At 46.0% G+C, this 16,627-nt stretch overlaps 1 protein-coding gene across 1 annotated transcript in view; it reads left to right on the top strand.

Moving 5' to 3' along the window:
• LOC138452821 (meprin A subunit alpha-like) overlaps positions 1-16,627 on the top strand; it is a 222,283-nt gene that overhangs the window by 178,109 nt on the left and 27,547 nt on the right. Inside the window, exon 11 of the mRNA XM_069605162.1 lies at positions 4,536-4,709. Coding sequence (XP_069461263.1) covers positions 4,536-4,709 — 174 coding nt within the window. The remainder of the gene's footprint in view (positions 1-4,535; positions 4,710-16,627) is intronic.

The following is a 16,627-nucleotide window of genomic DNA, read 5'->3' on the forward strand; positions in this document are numbered from 1 at the left end:
ATGAATCTAACCCCAGGATATTTTTAAGATAATTGGTTGACATTACAGAAAAATTAGGTTAAAAGCCATCAAATTGTTTTTGTGGGGCAACACATACATTACTCCAATAGATGCCAGGTAGCTATTAGTACACACAAACCTTTTCCTGCTGACTGTACCCAAAGAGAAACATGAGTCCTGTCTCATCAACATATGCCACAATTGCCACAGCAAAAATACATGTCCTTGCTGCTTGAGCCCAAACATATGCCAGTGGTTTCCCAGTTCATGCTTGTTCTTTATAAAAAAAATAATGTGGCATTCATGACCGGTGTGCGGGGCAGACATGGCCTCTAATGGCCCGCCAGCCCTTGCCAAAGTAGGCCCGAGTGAAGCAAGGACCTTGGCGAGGGCTGTGGGCCATTAAAGGTTGTGTCCTCCACCCACAGTGGACATGAAAGACATTCAAACTTCAGGGTTCAGCCGGGGTGGAAACAGCTTTCTTTTTTTTCCTCTGGAGATTCGCGCTGCATGCACAGCCGATCCCCCGAGGAGGAACAAATATAAAAGATGTTCGCCGCTATATGAACAAGGGACTAAGTCTCTTTTCCATTTCCATGGTGGCGGCAAGAAGGGAGGAGTGCCAGGACCAGAGCACAAAGCCCCAGCAGATAAGTGCGGAGTAAGGGAGGAGGTTGGATAGTTTTGGGGGTGGGAGGGTAGGGAGGCAACAGAGAGAGGCTCCCTGTTGCCTCCCCACATAAAAAAAAATGGCACCACCCGGGGAAGGCATTCAGTGGCTGGAATAGTAGGCGGGGATTGTGTATTCTCGCCCACTGTTCCAGTTACCTGATTCGTTGGTTCGCCCTCCCCGGGTGCAAATGAGTCTTCTCTCTTATAATATATGCCAGCATTGCCACTGTCAAACACATGTTCATGGCGCTTGCTTCCTCATTGCTGCTCCATGTTGTTATCTTTGCACCAGGTCTTCTTCTTGTAGGTCTCAGAACCTCGAATCTGCTGCATGTCACCATCAGTAACATATGCATTCCCTTTATGTGCCCCTGTGGACCCTGCAATGTCCCATGTGGCGCAGAGAGCTCAATTCTGCTCACATATGCCTCTCCATGTTGATTTCTGGCCCATGCAACTCTCCATCACCCTATGATCTCGGAGAGTATATTGTGCAACTTGAAGTGAGGGTCCTCTTAAAAAAAAAAAAAAGAAGAAACTCCCAGGCCCTGGGTATTTTTTCATTGTTTCAGCTGCTGACTCATGGTGAGATGGCAGCATGGCACTTGGTCGCAATTGTTTACCAAGAGATAGCAGCCAGTAGGGACTGTGTGCTGGCTAGAGCCTGACAAGTAAGTTGGGGGCATTGCCAGAGACAACTTGTTTTTTGTATTTTTAAGTCTATTTCCAATACAGTTTACAGGGCTATTACAAACAGCAACTGTTCAAACAAATCAATAATACACATTTAAAAAAATGTTGATGCAAGTAAACTTACCAATCTCTTATGGAAAAAGAGCTTTGTGGTGGACAGGATTGACTAGACTGTGGACGGGGTATAGTAAATGTTTGCTGGTAGGAAGGCAAGTAGGGGGAAAGAAGGGGTTAGAGAAGGCATTTTAATATCTCCAGCTGATCACACAGTTTCCACAGGATGGAGGCCCTTCTCCAAATAACGCCTCAATACCTTTAAATGATCGTTATCAGCGCCATCTCAATATCATCTCAATGACTTCTCAATACCATCTCAATACCATCTGATCATTATCTCAATGCCGCATCAATGACTTCCCAATACCTCACCATTTCCATTTCATGTTATACGGAATGCCACACTGGCTGAAAGCTATTTCTTTGTGCCACTCTCTGATCCTTGAGGTTTTAGCTCAGGACACTCAGCTGTTTTGAACACTGTTTGGCTTCATGTCGTTCAAATCTTAGAATGTTCACGTTTAATATGTCTGAAGAGCCCCTACATCCTATACGCTTCTGTGTCGTGTCAAAGGCTGAGCAAGAGCAGGGCACCAAGTCGAACAATTCACTGGGCAAATATTCGGAAAATGGAAGTGAAGATCTAAAAGTCTTATAACGCCATCCTTCCCATTGGCATTTCATCATTTTGAGTGAATCGTGTGTGATTTGGGAAAGATGTACATTTTAGTCAAACTTAACATTCTTTGAGGCACTCCTTTTTCTTACGTGTAACTATTTATCTGGCAGTTAAGGGTAGACCATAGGTTTTGTTGTATCTGTTCTCAGTTCGCAGACTTATTTAGATCACTGACCTTTTTTAACTTGAGACTTTTTTATTTAACAATTTAACACAAGGGAAAATGGTTTAAATAGATGTAAATCCCTACAGGTGTACCCTACCAAGCGTATATTACTCACCCTTATATGTAAGTCACAGAAATGTGAACCATTATTGCCACAGGTCGTTGTACAGGTCATGGGCAGGGAACTCACACATGCGTAAATCCAAAATGAAAGCCTATGTTTGAAACAAGCTGAGGTTTACTCTTTTAGGATAAAGTGAGACTATGATTAATTGTTTCTTTACACTTGCCCTGGTACAAATCCTGATTTTCACCAGTTTAAAGCATGAGTAATTTGCAATTCTTTCTTCTTCTTTCGAATCAGACACACTTTATTTGTCGATAAACTGTGCATTTACGGTAGATGGGAGTATGTTTCACGTTGTATGCAGAGGATAATGTTTCTCTGTTATCTGGCTATTGACCATAAGGTTGTTCACATACGGCTGCATGGAACGGTCTTCCCACGTGCGGTAGCGGTTCTTGCATCACACTATTACACACTATAGGCCTCATCATGAGTTTGCTGGTAACCCTTAAATCCGGCGGTCGCGCTATTACCGCCGGATTTAAAGGTCCGCCAAATCAGGGCTTCGGCGGATTTCTCCCCAGCTCTGAGCTGGGGGGAAATCCGCCAAAAATTCACGCTATTACCGCCGACGGTAAGAGCGCGAAAATTCCCCATTGAGCCCAATGGGGAATGTGGCATTCCCGAATGGGCTCAGTGGGGAATGGGGAGTTCCATTACCGCCAAACCCGTGATCCGGGGCTAATAGCGCCAGGGGGTTTGGCGGTAGGGCTAATACCGCCGGCGTTACCGCCCAATTCGTGCTGAGGCATGGACCTCGGAAAGATGAATGGGACCTTGGCTATTGACCATAAGGTTGTTCATATACTACTGTATTCCACAGTCTTCCCACTTGTGGCAGCTGATGTTGCACCCCTCTATTACACACAATGAGCCTCATTACAAGTTTGGCTGTAGCTTTGCCGGTAAAACTGGCAGGCTGCCGGTGAACTTGCATATTTTTCTGGCGCCTGGCAATGGGTAAATACAGGGCAATTACAACCTTGGTGGACCCTGTATTTCCCCATTGCAAGGCGCCAGAATCCATTAATCCCCATTCCCATTTAAACCCCATAGGCCTCAATGGGAATGGGGAGGCCAGATGCACCAGCACCATTCTATTACACTCAATGGGCCTCATTACGACCCTGGCGCTAAGGGGTCTGCGCCAGCGTTAGCTGCGCGGACCCCTTACCGCCAACTACGAGTTCCTGGAGCGCCATGGTCATTTTTCCGCCCGCTTTTTGCGGGCGGAAAAATCCATGGCGCTCTGGGACCTTGGTGTTAATTACGCCACCGTATTTTACGGTGGCGTAATTAACTCCTTCCCCACTCCCATTGAGCCCTATGGGGCCGAAATGGGAATGGGGAAGGGTAAATGGGTCAATGGGGACTTACCGCCCCGCCGACCTCGGAATGGGGCGGTAAGTCCGCCATCCGCCATGGCGTAAAGGGACTTTGCGCCATGGCCGGAAAGTCCGTCGATGGCGGAAAAAATCCGCCAGGGTCGTAATGAGGGCCAATGTATTGACCTCGGAGAGATGAATGGGACCTTGGCTATTGACCATAAGGTTGTTCATATACTTCTGTAGGCCACAGTCTTCCCACTTGTGTTAGCTGGTCTTGCACTCCTCTATTACACACAATGTATGGACCTTGGAAAGATGAATGCGACCTGCTTGGATACCAATGTCGAAGTCTGGGTCCATGACAGAGGCGAGCCCGTTGCTGATCGAGCCATCGATCCCCTCATATAACCCCATATGAACATCCAAGAAGCAAGGAGACCAAGAGACTAGACGCTTTGCTCAGCCAGAGCAGTGCAATGACATCCAGAAATACACTGTATATTTTGTTAAACATCAAGACACAAACAAGATTAAAGGACAACTCAGGAATAAAGCAGATAAAGTAGTGCTTCCAGTAACGTTGTGTGAAGAAATGTTTCAAATTGTTTTTGTGTTCCTTTTGCAGCTGAAGTGTATTATTATTAGAGGTGCATACACTCTTCAGACATGAAAAAAATGAAAACTTAAAAAAATAAAATGTAAAATCCACAAATATACTTTTGTGTCTAACATTGTCTTTAGATACTACATTTGGACAAAGTCATGAATTGATATTTCAAACTATAATTTTTTAATGATTGTATCGTTCAACAGATGGGAAAAATACATCTGTTTGGGGAAAGCCATCTCTAGTTGGAACGTATGATCCAGAGTGCAATTGTCACCGAAGTATTGACCGGGGGTGGAGCACCTTCATATCCCACTCTCAACTTCGTCGGAGGAGCTTCCTGAAAAATGATGATCTGATCATCTTTGCAAATTTCGAAGGTACGGAATGGATCCAAAATATGTTTTAACGCACCCATTTGCTGCATGTGATGTCATACTGCTGGGCGGTTCACTGTCTACATCTCTGCCAGATTTTGTACCTTTTAAAACCTACACACAGACGTGACCATGTCGCCTCCCTTGCTAACGTGACTCTACAGATTTGAGAGACTTAAATCTAAAGTAGCAGCCAGAAAGACAATTGCTTGCCGTTCGGTTCATTGCCTTCCCTCACTTACAAGCATCCCCAATGATTACACAACACTACAGCATTATGCTTCCCCTTACAACCTTTCCCGTGCCCGGTGAAGACAGCATTGCAACATGGACATGTGTCACCCTGCAAGCTTCCCCAGTAATGCCACTTATAGTACACCGACTTCACTGAAGTGCAAGCCTTTTCCAATGCCCAGTGATGCCAGTTTTAGTACACTGGCTTGCATCACCTTGCAAGCTTCCCTTCTGCTCTGTGAAGCCAGTTTTAGGGCAGTGCTATTCATCACCTGCAAGCTTCCCCTCTGCTCGTTGAAGCCAGTTTTAGGGCAGTGATATGCATCACCTTGCTAGCTTCCCCTCTGCTCAGTGAAGCCAGTTTTAAGGCAGTGATATGCATCACCTTGCTAGCTTCCCCTCTGCTCAGTGAAGCCAGTTTTAGGGCACTGATATGCATCACCTTGCTAGCTTCCCCTCTGCTCAGTGAAGCCAGTTTTAGGGCAGTGATATGCATCACCTTGCAAGCCTCCCTTCTGCTCAGTGAAGCCAGTTTTAGGGCAATGCTATTTATCACCTGCAAGCTTCCCCTCTGCTCAGTGAAGCCAGTTTTAGGGCAGTGACATGCATCACCTTGCTAGCTTCCCCTCTGCTCAGTGAAGCCAGTTTTAGGGCAGTGACATGCATCACCTTGCTAGCTTCCCCTCTGCTCAGTGAAGCCCGTTTTAGGGCAGTGACATGCATCACCTTGCTAGCTTCCCCTCTGCTCAGTGAAGCCAGTTTTAGGGCAGTGATATGCATCACCTTGCTAGCTTCCCCTCTGCTCAGTGAAGCCAGTTTTAGAGCAGTGATATGCATCACCTTGCAAGATTCCCTTCTGCTCAGTGAAGCCAGTTTTAGGGCAGTGCTATTCATCATCTGCAAGCTTCCCCTCTGCTCAGTGAAGCCAGTCTTAGGGCAGTGATATGCATCACCTTGCTAGCTTCCCCTCTGCTCAGTGAAGCCAGTTTTAGGGCAGTGATATGCATCACCTTGCTAGCTTCTCCTCTGCTCAGTGAAGCCAGTTTTAGGGCAGTGATATGCATCACCTTGCTAGCTTCCCCTCTGCTCAGTGAAGCCCGTTTTAGGGCAGTGATATGCATCACCTTGCTAGCTTCCCCTCTGCTCAGTGAAGCCAGTTTTAGGGCAGTGATATGCATCACCTTGCTAGCTTCTCCTCTGCTCAGTGAAGCCAGTTTTAGGGCAGTGCTATTCATCACCTGCAAGCTTCCCCTCTGCTCAGTGAAGCCAGTTTTAGGGTAGTGACATGCATCACCTTGCTAGCTTCCTTAGTGCCCCATGGCAGCATCCTTCACCCTGAATGCTTCCCTGGTGATGCCAGTTTTAGTACATTGACTGGCATAACCCTTGCAAGCTTCCCTAGTGTCCAGTGATGCCAGTTATAGTAAACCGACTTGCATCATGTGTTGCACATAGATACATGCATAGCCAATGCGTCGCACACGGTAGATCTATGAGGGTAGCAAATACACTGCACCTTGCTGAATTTGAGGGTATGCAATGTATCACACTTAAACAAATTATGAAGGTGATCAATGTGTTGCACTTGGGGGAATTTGAAGTTTAGTGTATGTATTGCACTTAGAAGAATAATCACAAACCAGGGGTTTATCCTTGTTACAGGGTCTGGGGCTTTCCCTAATAAATAATAGGCTTACCTTGGACAGGGACTATCTTACCAGTGTCTAGGCCAGTCCATATTTTGCAGCTGAGACCAGCGTGTCCTAATTGACCTCTCACCTTTTCTACCATTGAGGACAGTGTGGGGGTGCCACAGCCATGTACCTGAGCCATGTGTCTTCATAGTTAACACGGCAGTACAAATGTCTAACCAGTCTGCCTTCAGCCACTCGATTTATTAGCACTCTGCCTGTCCCTCACTGAAGTCCTGTTAAAAACGTGCATTGGCAAAGCCACTGAATTCCCGTTTAAAACATGCATTGCCAAAGCCAACATTATTGGCTTGTGCATAAGGTTTAAGCTTTTGCCAGGAACTGCTATTGCATGCCCAGATACACCACAAAAGCCCAATATGTTGGCATTGCCAATGTTTGTTTATTGTGAACCTGACCTTACAGTATGTTAGTCACAATTTAGAACAACAATGGGTGATAATGCCATGACAGATCACACACAATTCAGAATCAGGCAGCGCTGGAGTCTTGTGTGGTCGGGGAAGGTTTGCTGTAAAATTAGTATTTTGCACAGCTGTTCTGCAATGCAGACTGTCCTGTTGGGGTCCTAGATTTGCCAGCTGCATGCTCCATGCTTTCAAGGCTTTGTCGGTAAGTGTCCTTAAAATACACCAATCTCTGTTGATCTTGGCATGGTTTTGTCGTCCTTTTGAATTCATTCTTAATATTCTTGTGGGTATATCCTGTTTCAGTGACTATAATGTTAATTCTTTGTACAGGATACTGAGGATTAGTTGGCTAGTATGTGTGACTCCCAGATGTTTGAAGGCAATCCTTTGCTTAATTGGGAAGCAGAATTGAAGATATGTTGCCGGAATCATGTGGTTTTATTTTTGTAGACGTTGTTGCCAATCCTTGCTGCACAGTCCACGTGTATATTCTTGTATTCATTTTTTTGGGACAACCAGAATTGATGCTATTGCACTGATCTAATTATGACAAGCAAAGTTTATTGTGCCCGTAGGTCTGTCTTATGGTAGAATTCAAGGCAGAATCATTTGGTGAAGGGGATGACCACTATGTGTTGGGGGCCTAAAAATAGAATTAATTGGAATAGAAAAGGCCAGGTGTCTGGCATTAACAGTAGAAATTGGGTAATGCCCATCGGGACAAGTGAATGTAGATAGATTAATTCAATAGATTCATTTGGTGGTGGATGAGCCCTCTGTAAAAGTATTATGAGTTGAATTTTACTAACATGATTAGTAATTATCTATGAGAAAGGCCCAAGGTCTCTTGTACACATTGAAAAGTCAAGGTGAAAGCTGATCCTTGCAAGACTCCCTCTTAATACCACTATAAATTCAGACCACAATATAGGGTCCTTTTTTATCATGAAGTTAGTGATTCCATCTGGCGCTGGGGCCCTAGATTCACTCACCTTTTTTATTTGCGTAAGATCTCACTTTCATCGAACTCAGTGGACCAACCCTCCCTTATCTCTGTGTTTTCGGTCATTAGTAAACTACCAGATGTGTAAAACAGCAGCTCAAAATGGCTCACCCATACGTCTTCTGAAACGACGTTCAGTTGGACGGTCTGTTGTAAGGAGCCAGTTGAGTTAATGAGTTTCCAGATCTCACCTGGATTTGTAGAACTCATTTTCATCAACATTGATTCTGCATCCGTCTGCAATAGTCTAGCCCTCCTGGACTTAGTCCAGTTGCTATATGTCTGGTGATATGCTTTTAAGAGACTCGCCGTTTCGGGACTTGCTGTTAACAGTGCCATCTTGATTCTCTTTAAATCCATCCTCAATGCCCGTCCAGCCAATATTATTTCCCTGTCATGTGTGAGTTTATTCTGGAAGTCTTTAGGTTTTTTCACCCCTGCCTTTTCTTCAAACTCAACTAAGAGCACTGGGTATCCTATGAAGGATGCATCCTCACCAACTATGGTGGCTACTGTGACCACCTCAAGTTTCTCGATGAGATTAGCAATTGTGGCTGGGTTCATTCTAAGTCAGTTACGGCCCTGGCAAACCTCAATGTCAACTGGGCCCCACAAGTTTTCCTTTTGTTGTGATTCATTCCACCTGGTCATTTGCAAAATATTGTGGTCACTATTTTCCGTTGAAAATAACCTCTAAGATGACTAGCTGTGAAAAGAGGTTACTTGAGATGTAAATATGGTAGATGGTTGTTGTGGAGGCCCATCTCTTCCAAGTTGCTTTGCTCGACATGTCACCGCTAACCTGCCCATTCAGGATATGTCAGTCCTTTGAATGCACCATAGCCGTTGTCTCTCACTCACCACCCTCTGTTTCTGCCTCTCATTTCGACCCCATCCAGCATTAACTCCTGGACAGGGCATATTAAAATCTCCACATACAATGGTAACATATTCTGAAGTTAACTCGATACAATGGTCCATCGTGCTTTGGCGATCGTTCAAGAAGTCTTGGGGGAAATGGCTTCAGGTTGCCAGTAAACATTCAACAGTAGCAAGTTGGTTTGCTTCGTTCTGGAAGTCTCTGGAAACCTGATCAATAAGGCCTGGGTAAATGGGTTAGGCTGGAGCGTAGTTAGCACTCTCAAACCCATGCCTGATCTGACTGCCATTGACAGTCCAGTGACCGCCTTCCCTTCTGCCCTTTTTTTGCAGGATTTAGGAAAACGGAATAGCTGTCCAGGCAGGGTTTCTTTAAGAGAAAGATTTGTAGAAACACAAAATGTCAAATTGTTCAAAATCACAATTCCCCTTCCCCAATACATGTGTGTGCACTTGTGTATTCCAGGAGCCCAATGACCAACAATTTGGGGCCTCATCCACTTCTAGTTAACATTTGCCTTTGTCAGGGGCCAGTGCCGTGGTCAACCAGTCCCAGGACTCCCCATCCCTCCCCCATAGTGGGCCACTGGTGATAGTCTCCACCATTCTTCCCTGTGCCTCAGGCCAATGACGGTTACTTTGAAGGCTGGTCTCTCATCCCTTCGGAATTAGATGTTTGGAGATTGAAAAGCCACCAAGTCACCCACCTTTCTTTCCCATGGTGGGCTTGTCGCCACAGGTTTAGCCTTTGACCCTGGTCCCCCATCAGCCTGCAATCTCCCTATCTGATCCACTGAGAACTCCCCTTGGCCCTGATGGTCATTAATCAAGTCGAATCCTAGGGGCAGAAGGAGCGCAGCGTCCTTCATCAACCTGTCCTTTACCATCTTAGACACCAGGAATTATTTGACCCTATCGAGACGAGACTCACACATGAATTGTACAGACTCCATATCCTTTGAATGCAATAAACGCAACTTGGGTAAATGCTGGAATAACCTTAAGACGTTTCCCCATTCAGTACCAATCTATCCTTTATGTCCAGTATCCTTGCTATTTGAACACATTTCCCATGGTACCCCAGTTAGGAGCTTGAAATATCAGGCATATTGCTGCATTCTGTCCTTGCTGGAGACGGGCCATTGTCTATTGGGAATGGCTGCAAGGGTGCTGTTTCCATAATATAATCTGGAATTTATGAAACCTCCTATCACAGTCCTATCTATTTGGGAACAAATGGAATGACACAACATAGCAGACAAAGAGACTAGGACACTGATTGTACCTTGGTTCCAACTTGCTGCTCACCTCCAAGGTTGGACAGCCATATACACCCTAAATGTTTGACTTTGGAAGCAAAAGCCTACTGGGAGCCAAGGATGCAAGGTAGAGGTGGGTACCTAGAGTGATCCACAAGAAGATATTTGGGACCAAACAAAAACAACTCTGTTTTTATTAGGATTCTTATACAGTGACTACACAGTCTTGCTCATTCTCACATAGATCTCAGTATCATCTACATAGGAGTGAAAGCCTGGATCAAATCTTCCGAAAATAATCATTTATAACTGTAAATATATAATGAAAAACAGAGGTGATAACTAGCATCTTGAGGAACTCTGCAACTCAATTTGATTGCGTCGGAAAGATGTCCTATTACTTTGACTCATTGGCGACGATTAGAAAGGAATGATCTGAACCAATGTAATGCATGATCACATACTGCTCACACCGAAGCCAGTCGAAACAGTAAAATCTTATGATCCACTGCGACGAATGCTGCCGATTAATCAAGCATCACCAATAATGTTAGGTCTCCATCATCAGCCAGTTTTAAGATATGTTCCCAGACAACCACCAAGGCAGTCGTAGTTCCATGATAAGGTCGAAATCCAGATTGAAAATTGTCAAGGATGGAATGTTTTTCCACATGTTCCTGAAGTTGGCAGGATACTACTTTTTCCAAGATTTGGGTTGGCCAGGGAAGATCAGCCACTGGATGATAGTTCTGGAGATCGTTAGTATTGAGTCTAGGCTTTTTCAGCAACAGAGAAACCTTTGATCATTTCAATTCAGGTGGCACTGAGTCTTATTATAGGGAGAGGTTAACAAAATCTGTAATAAACTAAGCCATGTGCCATGTGCTCTGCATGCCGGGAGAGCATATAGGAGGTCATTGGTAGGTTTCAAGTTATTTAAGAGCGAGGTGACAGTTTCCTGGGAAACTGGACTAAAGTCAAATTGCACATCAACCTGAGAGGGAGTATCCAACAAAGATTCATGCTGCACCAGGACCTGACCAATATTTCCTGAATGGTTTTAACTTTACTCACAAAGAACTTGTTGAAGGCATCAGCTCTTGCATTGAAGGTGTATTGCCAGACGAGATGCTACTGGGGATAAGACATTTTGATATAGCGGAAAAGAGTTCTCTGGATTTTTGTAAGGAGAGTTGAATTTTGTTGTGAAGGAACTTTGTGCTCAATAAATTGCGATTTTATACCATTATGGCAATTTTTGCATTTTTCCAGGAGATTGCTTCATTGGCTTTCTTCCATTCAATTTCTCATTTGCGACACTGTTGTTTTAACGTGGCTAGGGACGAAGAATACAAAGGATTTGACTGTTTTTTAGTGCGTTGAGTTGACAAGGGGCTGTGTCTTCACAAGTTAATTGCAGCTCCTTAGAGCCATGATTGAGAAACTCATCACAGCCCTACTTGACATTAATAGATGCTAGGGTATGTGCTAGGTTCGACCCAAAGATCTTAAGATCTTCCTTCTCACAATACCCGAGCACAGACTTCATTTTTATAAAACTGTTTTTATTATTTCTGCATAGACAACAATACATAATGCCATAATGCCACGATATAAATTTGCCCTCAGGGGCTATATCTCCTAATGTGTAGATCTGTAGGTTTGTGAAATGTTGTATAAAAATTGCCTCATGTGTAAGTGGTATGCCTCGGACACGACATATTGACATGGTGGGGGTGTACCATTGTCCCAATCCAGCCCATTTTGCCAGACAGTCCCATGCCCTGAGGGTAATATCCAGAGGTTGTACTTCAGCCCTCGTGTGTCATTCCCGCATGGCCCATAGGATTCCCCTGAGATCATCCAGACGGGTGATGGCATTTTCAAGGCACGAGGGGGGCAGGTCATCTGTGGGGGACCACCACCTGACGGCAAATTGAACCTGGGCTATCAGGTAGTATAGAAAGAGGTTAGGGACATCCAATCCTCCCTTGGAGGTTGGACGACATAGTGTGTCACGAGAGATGCAGGGTTGCTTCCTGGCACAAATCAGTTTGGTCATCATGCTCTTTAGTCAGTTCCAAAAGGTCACGGGGGACCATATTGGGACATTGTTAAAGACGTATACGAATTTTGGTAGTATCACTATCTTAGAAAGTGAAATTCAGTCTCATTGGGAAATGTGAAGGCACACCCATGTATCCACCCTATGTTCCAAGTACTGTAGGGCCGCGATGTAGTTCTCCTCATATAGCCTGGCTGGGGATGTGGACACTCGGATGCCTAGATAGCGAATACCCTGCGGACACCAGGCAACTGACTGTGAGTATCTCAGATTTGAACTAGTTGATTCGGAGGCCAGAGAGGGCTCCAAATGTGGTGATCTCTCACACCACGAGATCCAGGTTGATTTGCGGGTATTTAACGTATATTAACAGATCGTCCGTGTAGAAAGAGACAATGGATATGTGAGAGCGGACTGTAACTCCTCTGTGGGCGTGGTATTCCCTCAGGGTGCATGCCACTGGCTCGATAGCTAAGGCGAATAGGAGGGGGGAAAAATGGCATCCCTGTCTGGTGCCCCGAGATGGGTGAATGGGTTTGGATTGATTGCCGTTGGTGAATACCAGGGCGCACAGGGCAGTGTATAGCAACCGGACCCCCCATAGAAACGCAGTACCCATGCCGACGCGCCGGAGAACCTCAAACAGAAATGTACATTCAACAGAGTCGAATGCCTTTTCGGCATCCAATGCTGCTACTGCTATTGGGATCGCCGGATTCACATTATGCATCAGGGTGAATAATCTCTGTAGATTGTTCTGTGTGGATCGCTCTGGTATTAATCCTGCCTGGTCTGGGAGGACCAGGCCAGGTATGTGGGGTAAAAGCCTGTTGGCTAAGAGTTTCTCTAGGATCTTATCGGTGTTCACCAATGATAGGGGCCTATAGGACGACCATTTTTTGGGGTCCTTGTTTGGTTTAAGCAGGACCGTCACTAGAGCTGTTCTGGTGGATTCAGGGGGAACCCCCGTCGATACAGCCGCCTCATACATGCTGCACAGGTGGGGGATGAGTAGGGTCGGGAAGGTTTTATATAGTACGGCAGTGATGCGGTCAGTCCCAGAGGCCTTACCATTGGGAAGGGAGCGGATTACTTTAAGGAATTCCTTGTCCGTGGGGGATCATTTAGCCGCGTACCATCCTCCGGGTCCAGCCAACCCAAGGCTATCCTATCTTAATATTGTATTATATTATCATGCCCTGCTGCACTGTGGGTCGAATACAGCTTCTCATAGTATTTTCGGAACGTGTCATTTATTCTTCCTGTATCTATCTTGTTTTTTAGCCTCCAGATCAGCTTGAAGTTCAGGGGAGTCTTTCAGGGCTTGACGGATCTCCATATTTTTAAAATCTTTTTCGTTGGACGCAATGGCTCCACGAATACTCTTTAGAATGCCCCCCTTCTGGGAAATACACCTGCCCCGAATATACACCTTGAACGTTTCCCAGACTGCCCTGGGGTCCGAGACGGAGTCCAGGCTCAGTTGGAAGAATTCGGAGATAGCTTGGCGGATGTCTTCATGGAATACTATGTCCTCTAGCGCTTGGGCTATAAATCTCCACCGGAGTTGCTTGTGGGAGGTGGTCGGACCAGTGAACTGGACCAGGATCGGGAGTGATCAGACAGAGTCCGGGGTAAAATCTGCACCCTTTGGGACACCTGTGCCAGTTCTGGGGACATAGGAATATAATCTATCCTGGAGGAACTCCCATGTACGCTCGAGTAGAAAGTGAATTCGCGAATGTCTGGGTGATGTAGGCGCCATATGTCGACCAGGGTGTAATCTGCTGCAATGGACGTCCATTTCTGGGCCGCCCGAGTGAGAGTCGCTTGTTGGGATAAGGACCTGCCTCGCGTTAGCGACAGGGCCAAGCTAAAATCCTCCGCCCATACCACCTCATATTCCAGGGAATGTTGTGAAGTGTTCTGAGCAAGTCTGGAAAAATTCCGGGCAGTCATAGTTAGGACCATATATATTTATGAATAGCACAGACCGCCCCGTGATTTCCCCAGCTACCAGGACAAATCGACCCTCCTCATCGGTTACCAGTTTGTGCAGCTTTAATTCCAATGAACAATGTATATATATTGCTACACCCCAGGAGCGGGTGGTGTAGGACGAGCCATACCTATGGATACCCCAACCAGCAAGACCGGGAGTTTTTGTTCCTTCCCTATGTGAGTTTCCTGAATACAAAGAACATTAACGTGGTAATTCCTGAAATAGTTTGAATTGAGGCGTGTCTTTTTCCCATTGGTGAACCCCCGAATGTTCCATGTGACCAAGGTTTATATTTGTATTGGATGTAGTGTCTACCACCTGGGGGTGCTTTACATTATGTTAGGACTGTGGTTAGTGACTGAAGGATATGATGTATGATTTCTGGGTTTGTTGTAATATGTCAGGTGCTCAGCAAATTCTGTTTGTGCAAGTGACCTGAGGGTCCTGGATGAAAGTTCCCACCCGCCCCTCCCCTCTAAACCTTGAATGCCAACTTGTGTAAAACTGCAAACTGCCCCTGCCACCTCCCACCCACGCCAGAAACACCAACCTACCAGCCAAATCAGCCCACCCCCTTCCCATTTAACTCTGAACATCAAACCCTAATTTGATTACTTTGTCACTGGGCACGGGGATGCCGGCGGCCATTGTGCATCCTTTTGGTGAGAGGCTCATTGCCACGTTTGTCATTCACCTTAACGTTTCCATACTTGTAGTTAATTCCAGTAGTTGCCATGTTGAACCCCAGTTGGTGCCAAAGGGGTCCCGCTACTTAGTTGCAAGTCAGAAGAGGAAGCTCGTCCTGCCAGATCAAGAGGGCCGGCAGTGGAAGTCCCCTGGATCCAGAATTTCTGAGCCGTATCGTTCTGCAGATTCTGGAGATGTAACAAACACAGTTTCCTCTCGTGTACAATCCTGAGTTTAGCACGGAACATCATTGAATAGTGTATGTCCTTCTTCAGGATGTTTTTTGCTGTTTGGAAGGGTTTTCTCTGATCTTGGACCTGCTGGCTGAAGTCCGGGAACCATTGTATCATTGCCGAAAGCCATCGCAGGGTCCACTTTTCTATTGGGGTGGACTCGGCTACCCCCTGTAATTCTTGTATTATTTCTTCTCGTTCTCCCTTCGAGGTCATACTTCTTGGCCACTACCTTTTTTACCATCTGCTGTGGGGACGCAACCTCTCTTTGAAGCTCCGCAATTTTGTCCTCACCGTCCCCAAACCGGTGTTCCGCTTCCGATATTCTGCCGCACAGTTTGCCAATTTGGACTGCAGAAACATCTACTTTACATGTCAGCGCGTCAATTTTAGCACCCAAATTGTCCGTACTGCTTATTAGCGCTAATAGAATCTGGTTAAGGGCCGAAATGTCCAACTGAGAAGGGCCAGAGTCATCCTCATGTTGTGGAGGGTCTCGGTCTGTTCTAGCAAATTGGTCCATCTTCAACTGTTTCTTTTGGTTGCCCATTTTCAAGGTTTCCACGCAGATTAGTTGTTTGTTATGCCCCTGAGGCCCGCGGGCCGTCTGAGGTGGGAAGAGGTCTCCTGTAGATTACCCAAGGGGACTGCGGGGCTCCAACTGAGCAGGGGTCTCTGAATGCCTTTACGGGTTGATGGTGCAGCATCAGCGAAAATGTGATGCTTATAGCAGGGGACAGACCAAGGGGAAGGATGTTATGCACCTATGGGGCCCAGGATAACCAGTCAAGGTCCAACTGGAGCACTGCTTGTTATTGTAGAGCCTCTGTAGCGTCAATTGGTCACCATATATCCTTTGACAGGGAAGGTGAGCGCCAGCAGCAAGCGCACCACCCCTGTATCTTAGCTATGACATTAGATGGGTGGCTGTGTTGAGGGTGTTGATACAAGGTTGGCAGTCCAAGGTGTAGCCTTCGGCCAGAAAAAGGAGTATGGTGGGGCCCAGCCCAGCGTCCCCCTCAGTGCTAGGCCGCTAAGGATTGTGGCGTGTCTGGGGCATGGGGGCGAATAATGGTGTTGGGGCTCATTATGGCAGAATTATTGGCCCTGCATTACTGTGCCCACTCTACATGTTCTGTGGGAGGCAGTGGCTTTGTCAGCTGGGGTGGAGGTGGCTAGGGCCTTTCAGACAGCGGGGAGAGGGCCTTCCTTTCTCCCAGCTGAGGGAAAATAGCTGAGGGAAAATAGCACAAATAGCACTCTCCCTGAGAGATACCATTAACATTCATGTTATCTATAGGCCTCCTGGCCCAATCAACAATTTCACAGCAGCGATCAATCACCTCATTGGAAATAACTTTAAAAAAACGACCAAAACTTTGCTCCTAGGAGACCTAAATCTAGGATTCAATGATAAACTTGACAAAGGAGCAGCCA

Source organism: Ambystoma mexicanum, chromosome 4p (genome assembly GCF_040938575.1).
Source record: "Ambystoma mexicanum isolate Mex_15411 chromosome 4p, UKY_AmexF1_1, whole genome shotgun sequence".
NCBI lineage: Eukaryota > Metazoa > Chordata > Amphibia > Caudata > Ambystomatidae > Ambystoma > Ambystoma mexicanum.